The sequence below is a fragment of the Typopeltis vanoorti genome, chromosome 15 (assembly GCF_054136105.1).
Source record: "Typopeltis vanoorti isolate ZY-2024b chromosome 15, IOZ_Tvanoo_1.0, whole genome shotgun sequence".
In the NCBI taxonomy this organism is placed as follows: Eukaryota; Metazoa; Arthropoda; class Arachnida; order Uropygi; family Thelyphonidae; genus Typopeltis; species Typopeltis vanoorti.
This window is the reverse complement of record NC_143563.1, coordinates 109,782,118-109,798,803: the sequence shown is the minus strand read 5'-3', so window position 1 is coordinate 109,798,803 and position 16,686 is coordinate 109,782,118. Positions and strand designations below refer to the sequence as shown.

The 16,686-nt window shown below is 34.7% G+C and overlaps 1 protein-coding gene across 2 annotated transcripts in view; it reads right to left on the bottom strand.

The window, feature by feature from the left end:
- Fs(2)Ket (Importin subunit beta Fs(2)Ket) overlaps positions 1–16,686 on the bottom strand; it is a 302,779-nt gene that overhangs the window by 125,198 nt on the left and 160,895 nt on the right. For both annotated transcript variants that reach the window (XM_090405664.1, XM_090405665.1), the window contains exon 12: positions 4,542–4,761. In XM_090405664.1, the coding sequence (XP_090261790.1) occupies positions 4,542–4,761 (220 nt within the window). The remainder of the gene's footprint in view (positions 1–4,541; positions 4,762–16,686) is intronic.

Sequence of the window (16,686 nt, the reverse complement as noted above, 5' to 3'; positions counted from 1 at the left end):
AAATCTTTTACTTGTTCAATAGGCTCACCATTCAGAATGCAGCTGAAATTTTCTGTTCCTGCCTATTTCCAATCTTTTTATTGTTGATTTTCATGCCATATTTGTTACAGCTGTTATTAAATTTAGTTAGAGAATCCTGGAGACTTGTACTGGATGTGTTTAGGAGTACAATATTATCTGCATAAAGCAAAGAGATAAGTTTGGTATCTCCAATTCTAATATCAGGTTTAATTCCACTGTCTTTCATGATATTATCCATATAGATGATGAATAAGAGTGGAGATAACGTGCATCCTTGTCTCATACCTTTTAACATCAAACCATCTTCCTGTATTTCCCTCTGTTCTAACTGTTTGCATCTTAAATATAGACTATGTATTTCCCCTGTATAATATTTCTTTTACCCCATATAATTGTAATGTTTTGAATAGCTTTTCTCTAGGCATCTTGCCATATGCCTTTTCCAGATTTATAGAACTTAAATCTAAATCGCTCATATTTCCATGATTTTTCTATCAGCATCTTTTCAAGTATGTTTACATAACTCGTACCTGGAAAACTTAATAGAAAGATTCCTCTGTAATTCTTGCATTCAGCTTTATTCCCTTTTTTTTTTTTAATAGATGAGAACTGAGAGCTCTACTCCAATCATCTGGAATTCGACTTTCTGACCAAGCCCTCTGAATTATGCAGTGTAGCCACTGAAAACTTATACCTCCAAACTTAAGCATTTCTAGTCAAATACATTTCAAAATTTGACAGCCTTTTCTCCCTTAAGTATTGAGGGAGAAAATTTTTCTACTACAGTTCTGTCACTGCTTGTTTTATTTAAGTCTTTCAAAGTAATTACTCCAGACATAACTGGTAATTAACTTAAGGAAATTACAACACATAAAACAGATAATAATTAAAGGAAACTTTAATGAATACCTTCAATATCTGGGCAACATCATGTTGCCATCTTCAGGAACATACAAACATGGCATGTGCATGCAGACACTAACAAAAGCAAATGAGAAAGAAGGCCAGAAACTAATATTGTTCCTAGAGTCCTAATGGTGCCCCCCTAGCAGGCTAATTGGCTTGTCTTGGCTGTTGGGCTGAAGTTCTCATGATGCAAGTCTCCCAAATCTGGGGCAGTCTCATGCACCCAAATTTGTTGAGGTTCGGAACGTTTTTTAGAGCTGCTGATGATTCCATAAATGATCTTTCGTACTTGAACTTGCTTCGGTGTATTATTTTAATTTTCTTCCAACGAATTCTATGGTGGATATCTATGGCATGGTCTGCAAGCCCAGAGTGGCTGTACTGGTGAAACTGGATGTAGTCTGTGTGTTCTGAAATCCTGATATTCGCTGTCCTGCCTGTTTGGCCAAAGTAGGACAATTTACAGCTGCAAGGGACCTGGTATACACCAGGTAGGTCTAGGGGAAGTGGTGGTCTTTGATAGAGCAGATAAGGGATGCCAACTTTTTATATGGTCTATAAGAAGAAGTTAGGTCATATTTTTTGAGGATATTGGTTATTTTCTCAGAGGTGCCCCAGATGTAGGATATGGTGATAGATTTAGTGTAATCTTTATTGTGAAGGGGGGGGGGGGGTTGTTGTTTACTGGTTTTAGTATTTTTTTGGGGGTTGTAGCCATTGGCTAAGAAAGTGTTAAGGATGTGGTTTAGTTCAGTGGTTAGGGCATCATCATCTGAGCAGATTAATTTTGCCCTGTTATATAGAGTTTTAATAACCCCATATTGTTGTGAGAGGGGGATGGGATTGCTGGTGAATATATCTGCCTGTATGGGTGGGTTTTCTATAAACAGAGAAAACCAAAGATCCATCAGGCTGGTGAGTGATTAGAGTGTCTAGGAAGGGGAGGATGCTGTTTTTCTCTTTTTCCAAGGTGAACCGGACCCTGGGGTGTTGGTTGTTTAAGTGTGTTAGGGACGAGTGGAGTGTAACTGAGCCATGTGGCCAAATAGCAAAACACATCAACCACGTACCAAAGCCAAATAGTGGGCTTTTGTGCGGCAGAGTTTAAGGTTTTCTCTCTCAAAGGTCTCCATAAAGAAGTTGGCCAAGGATGGGGAAAGTGATGAACCCATGGATGTCCCCTCTATCTGTTTGTAGAATTTTCCTTGCCAAAAGTCTATAACTTCCTGTTATAGACCATATGAAAAGCTGGCATCCCTTATCTGCTCAATCAAAGACCAACCACTTCCCCTAGACCTACCTGGTGTATACCAGGCCTTGCAGCTGCAAATTGTCCTATGGCCAAACAGGCAGGACAGCGAATATCAGGATTTCAGAACACACAGACTGCATCCGGTTTCACCAGTACAGCCACTCTGGGCTTGCAGACCATGCCATAGAATTTGTTGGAAGAAAATTAAAATAATACACCACAGCAAGTTCAATTACGAAAGATCATTCATGGAATCATCAGCAGCTCTAAAAAAACCTTCCAAACCTCAACAAATTTGGGTGCATGAGACTGCCCCAAATCTGAGAGACTTACACCATGAGAACTTCAGCAAAACGGCCAAGACAACCCAATTAGCTTGCTGTGGGGCACCATTAGGACTTTAGGAACAATACTAGTTTCTTGCCTTCTTCCTCATTTGTTTTTGTTAGTGCATCCGTACACATACCATATTTGCATGTTCCTGAAGATGGCAACGTGATGTTGTCGAAATATTGAAGGTATTCATTAAAGTTTCCTTTAATTAATATCCATTTCATGCGTTGTAATTTCCTTAAGTTAATTACCAGTTACGTATGACCAACGTATAAGCCTTGCTACAAGAATTACTCCAGACACATAGGATTCTTTATCTTCAGTGTACATGTTACCTTTATCAACTTTGATTCCTTTAACAGTACTTTTTCCTCCCTTTCTAAGCTTTTTGAACTGATGTTCTATATTCATACCAAAGTCTTCCTGTGACTTTGTTTAGATATTTTCACACATAGCTTAGCTCACTTACATTTTCTCTGTATTCTTTTAGGGCATCTGGCCACTTATTTGCTAAGGATTTTCAATAAGCTTTCTTCTTTTCTGATACTGCTTTTTTAACTTCTTATTTCCATCACAGAGTTCTTATTTTTCTATCCCTGCAGATAACTTCACCATGCCTCCCTAGCTGAATCAATGTTTTCTTCAGAGTTTGCCACTCAGACTCAAAGGTTTGGTTCTTGTTTTCAAACTGTTTCATAGTTGCTTCAATAATGTTTGAATAGTTGAGTTCACAGTTAACCTGTAAAAGCTGCTCAACTAATTATTTTTAAAATGTTTTACATACTGTTCTTTTCAATGTGCTATTCAGTTTTATCCTACTTAAAACTAAGTAATGGTCACTTCTAATTTCAATCCTCTGTACACTCTTGTATCCTGAACCTACATTCAGATATCACTATCAACAATAACATAGTCAAATGAGGCTTTTCTGTTAATAATGACTAGTCCATATGCTGAGCAGAAATGCAGCAGATACTTACAATTATTATTAGCCTTGCCCTTTCCTGCAAATTTTCCAAAAAATTTCTATATGCTTGGTGGGATTCACTTCCTACACTGCTGTTTAGATCTCCAAAGACCTGATCTAGTGACTCAAATTCTTCTACTTCTAAGTAGATCCTTCTGTGGGACCAAAATCACAAATAAGTTTCCTTGTCCATTCCCATTTTGAAGTTTGCCCACATAACTCTACTTGAAACTGCCTTCCAATCAATAAGTTTATCTCCATGGTTGGTGTTTCACTATTTGTACTCCTTCCTTTCCTTGATCATCACTGCCCAAATATAATGTCCTATACTTAGAATGATCTCCTGTTTGTCTTTGTTTCAGTGATGTCAATGTGGTATTTTTCCAGTTCTTCTGAAAGCTCGATTTCCTTTCTATTAATACTGCTTATGTTGCTGGTTGCTATCTTCAGTTCCAATAGCTGACTTTTCATTGCTAGCCTAGGTTCCCTGGCAAAAACAGTGGAGGGCCTTGTTTAACCAGGTAACACCTCAGCTGACATTAAATCTCATGTTACACCATCACATTATCTGTGGTTTAAGCCAATAAAGAATACAATTTTATTGGCTAAGTCCTAAATTGCTAGCCAATCCTCACTCATTGGATATCTACTAATGGGGAGCACTGTGTGAAGATTAGGTCAGAAGCCCCAGTCAGTTCTCTGCATTCCTTAAAGATGATGTGGAGGTCTCCTCCCCTTAAGTGATCTCCTTTTCATTTAAGCTAACTGCAAATTGTTATGCATTAATACTTTCAATTAAAAAAAAAAAAAAATCCACTCGACTTGAACAGTTAATTTAAAGCAAAACACCATATTCTCTTTCTTATTACTGTAAATAAAGAAAAGTTGGGCCAGGTGCAAATGATTATGAAATAAATATTAAACAGAAAAGAAAAACTACTTTAAATATTACTAGCCTATTTGTAATAGAATTTTTTAAGCTATACATAACAAAAAAAATGAATAATTTAGTTTAAGCATGTTTTCACCATAAAATAAATTTATTTAAAAAGTAATTATTACCTGTAATGTAGCACACAAAAGAGACTGAAGGTCATTGTACTGAGCTCTGTCTGATGTACTTTGTATATGACTCTCCAGTGACAAAACATGCTGTAACCTCTCCAATATTATCATTGTAGTTTTCTGAACCCAACCATAACAGTCACGAGGACTATTTTTCACTAGTTCCATTAAAGCTTCATAGGCTGCATTTCTTAAATTTGCTTGATTACCATCAGCGCTGAAAGTAGAATATGGGAGTTGCTTTGCTTTCACTTGATAATCCACAAAATATAACTTTATTACATCAAACAAATTTCATGTGTTTTAAATTTAATTTTTAAACCAAAGACAATGGTCAGAGTTTAGCTTTTAACCAAATATTAAAGCTAGCAATAGATATGGAGTTAACAGACTATCATTTGAATTTCAAAATATCATAGGAAATGCACATGCACTTTTCATGATGTGATTTGCAGCCCATATGCAGTAAGTAGGACATCACTTACCAAGGAATGTTCTGACCTGTCTCTCAATTATCTGGTCTCATTAGGAAATTGGTTACTGGCCCTAGCTAAAAATTCCAGCTACATGAGGGGTATTTACATGGCAGATCACTGAATTAAATGAATCAGCCTGTCTCTGGTAACCACAATGGGTATGCACAAGTGTGGTCTTTGAATTTAATGAATTGATAATTTCATTCATACATCTATTTCTTCATGATCCTTATCTAGGCTGTTCTCCAACAAGAATACCAACCTGCACAAAAGAAGAATCAATAATATCGCATTTGGCTTTCACCAAAATTTCCATCTTGCTTAGCCAACCAACGGTGCCAATATACAACAGGTTACAACATTTTGCACGTGGATTCATATGAAAAGTCACAAATTATGAACATATCTAAAACTGATTTTGAAAGAGCCAAAATCAGGAAACTTACATCATGTCCAAACCAGTTATGCTTTTTTTTTGTCAAAGTTTCGCCCCAACTTTGTCCAACTGTCATTTCTATTGCATCATTACCTACAAAAATCTAGCTTCTTAATCTTCCTCCATTTTTCAACAATGATTTTGGTAAATGTTTTCCTACTATTCCAAATGCAGCATTCAAAGTCCCTTTTGATTTTTCACTAGAAAGAGATTAGAATTTCATCTGAGCTGAATACCAAAAAAGTCACCTGGTTCCAATGGCTTTTTGTCAATTATTCTGAATGTTTGTACTCCAGAGTTGACTTGTTTTCTATGTCGCATTTTATTCTCTTCTATCCCATTTGTATTATCCTGCATCTTTGAAATTGGTTCATATTCAGCTCATTCAAAAGGATGATCATGCCCAAATTAACTTCTAATTTTTCTCTTGCTTCACAAATCTTTCTAAAATTATGGTCATTAATTTTAGAAAGATTAATAGTCATTAATAGTCAACTTACTATGCACAGAGTTCATTGGAACCAGACAAAGATTCTTCATTCCAGTTTGATCACTTTTCCTTGAAATATGTGCAACACTATGACCCCCCCCCCCTCTCTCTCTCTCTCTCACATATACACCAAATAATAGTTTGTAAGGCAGGAAACCAGTAAGATCTAATATTTAAAAATCACAAGATTATCTTACTTATACAAGACTTCAGGTGTACAAAAGAAAAATTAAAAGACAAAAAAAACAGTAAAAGATTAACAAGGTGGCAACTATTATATAGCATATATGAATCAAAATATTTGAACTTGTCTTACATGCATTGTACTGCTGAGCACACTCACACACTTTCATGTTTGTGACTGTGGTTAGCTACAGCCAGGATGCATTCCAATAAGGTAGGTATTAGGGTTTATGTTTAGGTGATGGGATTGAATGCCATTTTCAAAGATTCCCACATTCTTCTCTTATGTTATAACAACTGTATAATAGTTCGGACTTATTCCATATGACTCAATGTATCTCTATCAAGGCATCTTGTGGGTCAACTGAAGAGAGTAAATGTGAAGACAGAACTAAGACCTCACACCTTTGGTATTCAATATCTGATATGTTCTCCAAAGTGCTGTTCAGCTGACTTTTCAATCTGTTCATTCATGCACTCATAATACACAGCTGAATAATTTAGAGGGCAATGATGAGATTTTATGGATTGAAGAAGCGATCTCATCTTAACAAAGAGCGAATGCCATTTAGATTTTCTATTCTTTAAGGATTTTTACAAGTTTTATGGAAATAGAATCAATATAGGGTAGAGAAATAAAATCTATGGTATGCTAGCTGAGAAGACTTGAGGTAATATGTTAATTGAAGCCATTTTTATGAAAGAACTTTTTTTTTAAAAAATTATAGTTCTTTAGTTAGTTCATCCTTGTCAGTAATGCGGCAGTGACCTCTTGCTCCTAGTGTTAAAATAATACCCAATTTTCGGGTATTATTTTAACACTAGGTTTAACCATTTGATTCTAACTCATGGGTAAATTTTATCTATGAGTTAGATGTTGGCTACTGAGGTATGCTCACTAGCCAACAACCTAAGGTATTTCATAATTCACAGGATTAGTATCCCACTATGGATCTGGACATTTGTGAATGCATTTAGGTATAAGATAATATTTGCTACCCAGAGAAAGTTCATGTTTGGTCTCAAATGGAAAGAAATCAGTGTTGCCATATTATCTAACCCTTAGTCCACCCTGAAGTATATAGGTTGTAAACCTATAGTACAAAATAAATAAATCAATACTTTGGTAACTACAGTCCAACTACCATATCATGAGTGAACAAAACCCATCCCCATATACTACATATCACATCATGCTTTTCAAGCTAGAAAAAGATCCTGACTTATAGTGGTCTTCAGCAAGGCCCATGCAGTGCACCTTCTCAGTCTCATTTTATTTCCTACTAAACATGAAGATGTGTATTCATACACTAAATTTTAGTATTGGTGTTGGTAGCAATACATCATAATCATGAGAAGAAAAGGAACAGAGGCTCAAAAAGTGAACCTGGGCACATACATCCACGCACCAAAATAGATCTACAGGTGACAATTAAAGAAGAGGTAGAAAAAGCTTAAATTGTCTATATAAAAGAACATATGAAAATTGTTTCTTTAAAGTCAACAATAATTACAAAAGAGCATTTTAGTGTTTTTATGACATGGAAAATTGTTTAACTATGTGGACTGAAGACCAAATCCAAAACTGTGTTTCCCTAAGCTTAATCATGATTCAGAAAACTTCTTTTTTTTTTTTTTTAAATTTATATTTTTCCCATACTATTTATAATGTATTATATTATTTTGCATTAATAATTAAAATTACATAGATATGATTATTAGAAAAACATATGCATAAGATTATTAAAGAATAATAATTTTTATTATTGGAAATATTTTAGCCAGAAATTAAAATTAAAAAGCCATGATCGGTACAGCAACATAATCACATGGTGAAGCCAGAACAAGGAACATTTATACTGCTCGTTGTGAATGCGTGTTTAATAATCTGTACTATGTTATAGATATCTTAGTTGATATCTTATGGATCCTGTGACAAACTAACAGAAATAATCTTTAAAACATGCCAACACGTTCATGATGGGCAGTGTCTGCACGTGTGTAAACCACCAGCATGAACTAGCTTTAATATATGTATGCCACTTTCAAGTTGGGCAGTTGCATTTTCACAAAGTTTATACATCATGTTAGCTGCAACTTTTTCAGTAGAATTTTATTTGTAAAATTACTTAATTAAAAGACACTTCTATATGCGAAGTGTCTTTATAATATCAACTAGCTCAAATGTAATTCAAACCGATTTCAAGTTTTATTCTCATATGCATATTTTTTTGCTTTACAGGAATCATGTGCTTTCTGTACCCAATGAGTGCATTATAAATAGCTGTTATGTATTTTCTGGAACTGAAAATTTGAAAGAGGATGTTAGGACAAATGTGTTTAGTTAGTTAGCCAGTATGTGTACTGCTACAATAAATCTGTTTTGCTTGCATGCAGCAGTCTGTGGGAGGGGAATATTTTTCATTATGAAGTGCCAGTTGTCTCTAATTACAAAAATTGTACAAAGAATGTAAAATGTCTCATATTAAAATACCCTATTTAGTGATACAATAAAGCTACCCATTTATTTTTTTCTTCTGCAGTATACATCTTTTCAACATGGAATGTTTTTCAGTATAGAAACATTTTTATTCCAGTGTTTGGAAACAGACAGACAGTTAAATATCTATTTTTGAATAACAGAGAATAGTTCTCTACAACAAAATACTAGTGTTGAATTTTGAATGAAAATATTTTAACTAAGAAATATCTCATTCAGAATTTAACAAGGACTAGCAATATTTATTTGATCAAGCTGCACCAGCCAGATCCCTAGGTCAGAAAATATACGAAGTATATCAATCTATTAGTTATTCTTTATCTCAATCTTATCTATCTCTCTTAAAATACTTTAGTTTGCTGTCATGGTCTATGTCATATAATTCACTCCTGCTCAGATTCAAATGTTAGCAAGTGGTGCATTGGATTCAAATCAAGGCACAAAACAGGTTAAGATAATCAAGATAGATTTATTAGATTCCAAACATTACACATTTACTATAAAAAACACTCAAAAGAAATAGAGTTATCCCAAGGTTTGACATAACAACTGTAATTCACATATCACATCTAAGAATAGGCTCATTTCACTACACAAAATTCTAGCTAGCATCCTTTAAAATCTTTACTATCTTACACATATTCTTAAAACATTCACATCGATAACTCTGTAGATCATTACTTATAGCAAATTAACTACTACTCATTCACATAAATACTAAGGAAACACCCTTTAGATTCTATGCACTGGTATCTAAATCTCACTATAGTCCTTCTTCCTATTCAAATGATTGTAAATAAGTGAAGATACCAATTTTGTTTAAAGAATTATACTAATACAATTATGTAATATTAATTAAAGGTGAAAGATGTCATTTATTTGTAAAAGATTATAATGTAAGAAGTTTCTCTATAAGATATATGTTAGAGCATAATAACAAAGGATCAAAGTCCATTAACGACAACTTCGGATAAATTGTATAGCCGACGGCAATTTGCTTACTTGCAAACGGCACGTGCACAGTGTTTTCTGGGAAGACGCGGCACACGTACGAAGTATTCCAGGAAGATAGGAATGAAATAGGAGCCGGGCGCAAAAAAGAAAGTGTCGGACAGAAAGTTTTGGGTGAAAGAGGGCACTAGAGATACGAGGTATAAAACGGGTTCCCTCCCCCCAGGACTTTTAGGTTTTTTTCATCTGGAGTTACTGGAGAATTTCTGGTGGAGTCGGGAAAAGTTCCAGTTCGAGATCTAGTCGATAGTGGGCAGCCATTCTCTTCTGTCGGGCAAAAGGAATAGACGAAGAAATATTAGGTACTCTTCCGAGTAAGCCTGAAGAAACTGGCCATCACATACGTCCACGTGGATCGATTCAATCCATGCTGTTTCCAGTCGAGAATGCGATGAAAGGACAGAACAATGATGGCCAAACCTAGCCCGTGAGTTAATCACCAAGGACGAGATCGAACATTCAGAGGGAAATTATAAAGAAAGGATAGACTGAATAAGTTACAGGAAATGTAAAACCCTTTTATAATTCCTTTGTTAAGAAAGAACGGAATATTGTGTTATGGAAGAAACGAGATGTTAGGTTATAAAACTCTAAACTTGTAGGAAGAAGGACTATAGTGAGATTTAGATACCAGTGCATAGAATCTAAAGGGTGTTTCCTTAGTATTTATATGAATGAGTAGTAGTTAATTTGCTATAAGTAATGATCTACAGAGTTATCGATGTGAATGTTTTAAGAATATGTGCAAGATAGTAAAGATTTTAAAGGATGCTAGCTAGAATTTTGTGTAGTGAAATGAGCCTATTCTTAGATGTGATATGTGAATTACAGTTGTTATGTCAAACCTTGGGATAACTCTATTTCTTGTGTTTTTTATAGTAAATGTGTAATGTTTGGAATCTAATAAATCTATCTTGATTATCTTAACCTGTTTTGTGCCTTGATTTGAATCCAATGCACCACTTGCTAACATTTGAATCTGAGCGGGAGTGAATTATGTGACAGCGACCATGACAGCAAACTAAAAGTATTTTAAGAGATATAGATAAGATTGAGATAAAGAATAACTAATAGATTGATATACTTCGTATATTTTCTGACCTAGGGATCTGGCTGGTGCAGCTTGATCAAATAAATATTGCTAGAACCTGAATAGGTGGTAACTCAAGACTGTCATAGCTGAGGATCGGACTCTATTCTGAAGTCTACCCTTTGTCAAGTTATTTAATATACTTAATCTTTCTAAGAATCGGCCAAATTGTGTGGATAGATCTAACCGTGAATAAGATAAGTGATAAGTCGGAGAACACAAAGAAATATAAATTAAAGAAATGTCACAAAATATTTAACACTAGTATATGTGAGGTATCTATTATTGATAAGATAGAAGAGCTGTTGACAAAAAAAAAAAAAAAAAAAAGTAATGAATGTAGAATTTGTCAACGGGTGGATAATTCTGATGATCAGAAATTATGTATCCTATTACTATGTAAAAAGTGTATACTGATCCCCAGTAAACCCAAGAAAATGCTTAGTCAACCAAGCAAAATATAAATAAAACAGAAATACACAATAATAAGCACAACAAATTTCACAAGGTAATTTGCTGCTCCTTCAACCTACATGTATTCTTGCCATGATAAATGAACAGCTGATCAACATTAGTTGATTGGATTAGCACCCTATAGTTATTTAACATTCTTCTTAATGTTTTCTAATATATCCCCCCCCCCATGAAGATGGTTACAGTTAAGGAACTATCACAATATGTGGCATGCCTGCCAAAATGCAGGTATGAAATTTCCATGGGGTATAGTGTTTTCTCTCGCCCCACCAGATAGGATGATGGCTAGAGAGTACCAATCACTCCAACGTAAATGTGTTAATGCTACGTATTCATATAGTAGTAACAAACACTAGGGTGTGATTAATGGGGGGGGGGACTAAATCTTAAATCTTACTTAAAATTCATATTATTTATGTAGAGATTTGCAGAACTTAACTCTTACATAAGTAGTCTGCTTGTATTGTTGTGGATATTGTTGCAAATTTAATACAGTTATTCATGGATCCATGAACCCAGTCCTGTGATATGCTAAGTGAAGAGAAACTTGTTGCCCTTTATAAGCCCCAGAAGTGAAGAGAACTGATTATTTGGTGTTGCCCTTATTATTAGAAAAAAATTATAAGAATGAGTAGTCTAGAATCTCCACTGTGTTCCCCATTTAGAGAGAACATGTAATGACTTGTTAAATTATAGTCCTTTAATACAAACAAAAGTGCTTCTATACAAAATGTCATGATCCACTGGAGTACTTTCTCTTTACTCCTCCTCTGTGATAACATTTTCACTAACAACAGCTCTGGATCTGACTGCATGCAAACCCATAGTACTAATGTGATATAGGCTTATGTTTGTGCTGTAAAACTACTGTATCACTTTCTTTGGGAATATACTTTTGTGAAAGGTTTTCCCCATGAAAACTTCCCACTGAAAATTAAATTTCATTCTCGTTCACTATTACACTTTATTTCTTTACACTTCTGCACGAGTTTGATGCCATCTATGTCGTCAGAACCCATGACGATTCCATTGTAGGAATATTTCCATTATTTTTTTTTGTTTGTAGCATCTGGTTTTTTTTTTTTTTTTGGTTGCTGCAAGGCTTTGTTTTCCTCAGTCTTTTTTAATTTTGTGAGAATTCTGGATGACAGTATCTATCATTTCTTCTTTTGGAAAAATATGCATCAAATTCCCCTCCCTCTAGGGCATTTAATATATTAATTGTTTTATATTCCTGGCCGATAGCAGTGATATTCGTGCTATCTGTTGATTCTCTGTGGTGCATGTTCCATTACGTTTTTTTAACAAGAGGATTATCGTGTAGGTGGGCATCGTTTTTTCTCTTTAATTCACTCTAAGGAGATAGTGATCAAGTCATATTTTTCAGGGTTATTGTAGTTGCGAGAAGGGTGGATTAACATACATGTCAATATCCTGACTGACACTTTCTTTACAGTTCCATTCTCAGCATAAGAGGGTTTCCTCAAATGTTGTTGATACTGTTGTCGTAGTGTCTCTTTGCTTCGTGATAGGTGATACACTGCTGTTTTTAATTTTTGTATTACTTTTTCATTCTTCCATCTGTGGCATGAGAATATGCTAGATGGTCTCCTTCATTTTGGTGTTTTGCTCTTCCAATAGATGTTGCTGTTGGATTCTGAATATATAGAGATTGGATTAATTATTATTTGCTTCAGAATCCAACATGATTTTCCATCACAAGGGCTAGACTTGTAAATATTATTTAATGTAAACAACTTATTTTACAATTTAATATTCATATAACTACTTGAATTTTATCTAATATTTAATTAATTAATCAAAGATATATGTATTAATAATGAAAAGACTATTAAATATTATTAAGCTATTTTGTTTATTACTATGTTAATATTATAAGAGTTTGTATTTGATAATTTAACTGCGCATTGATTGAAATGTAAATATTCCTTATTTATTCCTATTCGTAGAAGTTTAGCGTTATGCAATACCTCAATTTTATTATATTTTGTTTGGTTGTCATGGAAACGTATGTAAGTGAACGAGCATGTTTTTGGAACAGAATGTGGGGAGAAAGCTGAAAGTTTACTAAAAAGGAATTAGTTAAAGAGATCACGAGAAGAATTGAGGTGGGAAACACTGATATAAAAAGTGAGGAACGCTGGAAAAGAAAGAGCATTAGAGATTTATTAGAGAGAGAGAAGGATTGGCATTAGGTTGGAATTGGGCATTCGGCAATCACAGTGCGATAATAGTGAGTCGGCAAGTCACTCAAGCAACTAAATAAAGTCTACAAGTTGAGAAGCAGTTAGCTAATAAGTTTCTGAATAACAAATAAAGCAATGGAAGATAGCTGAGTGACTACTGAATGACTAGCGATATTTTAGTTGAGATTTATTTTCAGGGCCGACCTTTCAAGGACACACTGAAATGTGAAGCATAGTAAGAAGTAATTAGAGAATAAATAGAGGCAACAGGGTTGTGTTTAATGATAGCGGTGTTTAGAATTATAGTGCCTAAAGAATTATTTGAATGCCGGGGGAATGAACATCTGTACATATAAAACCCCAAGTTAAAGAATTATTGTGTATTGCCCTAATTCAAGAGTAATCAGTAGTGCTTCATACAAGAACATCTGATTATATGTATTGTGCCCGTAAATTAATTCAGTTAATGCTAGAAGATTTATTTTAATGAGTGCTGTTTATTGTTAAAAGTGTTTACAGTTATAAAAAGTGTTTGTGTGTATGTTGATGAAGGAAGAAGATTAACGGTAAGATTATTCTAACTTTAATATTTCTGTTCAGAGAAGTGTGTGAGTTTCATCTTAGAATTCCCTGATGTTAACAACTATCGCGGAGAATTAAAAGAAGCGTAAAATTAAAAGTGTCTGTTTATGAAGAGGTATTACTGCAATTTTTATTGTATTTGGAACTTAAGGAACTATGAAAAGACTGTGATATAGAGATAACAGATTTATCTTGTCAGAGTTTGATTGTACTTATCGGAGAAGCTGAAGTGATTGTGATATCTTAATTACTGATTTGAAGTTAAGTGTAAAATTTATGATTTTAAAATTAAATGTTTGTTTTTTGTTAATGAAAAGTTGTATTTTGCCTGAATCTCTTTTACTGCACCATTCATAAAATATTCGAACCAAATCGGGAAAATTAAGTAAGTTAAATATACTCGGCCAGTATATATAATAACATCATATAAAAGAGGAGAGTTATGAGTTGATTTTTCTTCAATTCTTGAACTAATTCAGATATAGAGTGGTGCAGTCTATAAATATAAATTTTCTCTATATTGAATTAGAAATCAACTAGCAACTTATAATTTTGTTTAAGAACATCATAGTGACTAACATGTCGGATCCAAAGTATAAATTAAGAAGTAGGATCCTACATTGCATAATCTTTTAGTTCTTTACAGAATTTGGAGATCCTGCCACCTTCTGGATGAAGGGTGACTTTTTCCAATTGGAAGTTCACCCATTGAGTGTAAGATTAAGAACAGTGATGTGTGTTTGTTGTAGATTCTGATGTTTTTTGTTTCTTACTTTGGTTTTCTATTGATGATTCTATGGTTTCTGAACCGGGGTGCTTAAGGGTCAAAGCTGTATAACTGAGAGGAGACCTCCACATAGCCTTTAAAGGAATGCAGAGAACCGACCAGGGCTTCTGACCTAATGTCCAATCCTCACCTTCTCGTGGTGCACCCTGTTGGGTATCTACTTTGATACTGAACGAACGAGGATGGGCTGGCAATTTGGGATTTAGCCGACCAAATTGTATTCTTATTGGTTAAATCAAAATAAAAAATGATGGTACAACATGACAAAATTTCATGCCGGCTGGGGCGTCGCCCGGTTAAACAAGGCCCCCGTTGTTTTCGCCAGGGAACCAGGGCGAACAGCGAAAAGTCAGCTACTGGAACAAATCTGAAAACAAACCCCAACTCAACATCACCAGAGTTAAAGATCGGTACTATCAACGTAAGAAGCCTGAATGGCAAAGAAATGGAGCTAGCTGAGGAATTAGATAAGTACCAGATCGACATAATAGGGGTGACTGAAACAAAAAAGACCAAAACTGGTGAGGTCTTTCTGAGCAATAAATACAAAATGTTATATTCAGGCAATGACAATCAAGGAAAAGAAGGAGTAGCCATAGTATTCAACACAAAATACGAGGCTAATCTTCTTGAATGGCAGTCAGTCTCAAGTAGAGTAATGTGGGAAATTTGAGAATGGGGAACTGGACAATGAGACTTATTTGTGCCTATGGTCCCACAGAAGGTTCTACTAAGGTAGAAGTAGAGGAATTTTTTGAGGCTTTAGAAAAAGCAACTGACACAATGAAAAAGGAAAAGTTGGTCCTTGTTGGGGACCTAAATAGTAGAGTAGGAAATGATTGTGAGACATACAAAAATATTTTGGGAAAATTTGGAGAAAAGAGCAAAGCTAATAATAATGGCAAATATCTGTTGGATTTCTGCTCAGGACATGGACTGGTTATTACTAACACCATGTTCCAACATAAAAATGTGCACAAATTCACATGGAGAGAAGAGGCTAGGAATAAGAAAAGTCTCATTGACTATGTTATTGTTGATAGTGATGTTTTCTCCCTGGTGCAGGACACCAGAGTGTACAGAGGATTTGAAATTGGAAGTGATCACTATTTAGTCTTGAGCAGGATAAAATTGAATTTCATATTGAAAAGAATAACATGTAAGAAAGTTTTAAAGCGAATAAAAGTTGAGCAGCTCTCAGATGTGAACTGTAGTCTAAAATACAGAAATATTATTGAAAAGAAAATGAAAGAGTTTGAGAACAGGAATCAAACCTTGGAGATTCAGTGGCAAACTCTGAAGGAAACATTGCTTGATTCTGCCAGAGAGGCATGTGGTGAGGTTGTGTGCAAGGATAAAAAAAATCAGAACTCCCTGATGGACACAGGAAGTTAAAGAGGCAGTGAAGGAAAAGAAGAAAGCATATCAAAAGTTCCTGGCAAATAAGTCAGCTTTTACTCTTACAGAATACAGAGACAAATGTAAGAAAGCTAAACAGTGTGTAAAACTGGCTAAACAAAAGTCATGGGAGGACTTTGGCAAGAATATAGAAAATAAATATCAAGAAGGTGGCAAAACATTCTGGAGGTTGTTGAAGAAGCTTAGGAATGGAGGAAAGTGTGCTGTAAAAGGAATTAGAGATGATAAAGGTGAAATGAAAACAGGAGAAAAAGATATCCTTGAAGTATGGAGTAATTACTTTGAAAAACTGCTAAATGAAACAAGCAGTGATGAGAGCACAGTGGTAAAAAACACTGACCAGGCATGCAGTCAGGAATACATATCCATACTTGAAGTAGAAAAAGCCATCAAAGGCTTGAAATGTGGAAAGGCAGCAGGAGTAGATGATATTCGACCAGAAATGCTGAAGTATGGTGGTATAAGCGTCTTACAGTGGTTGCACTGC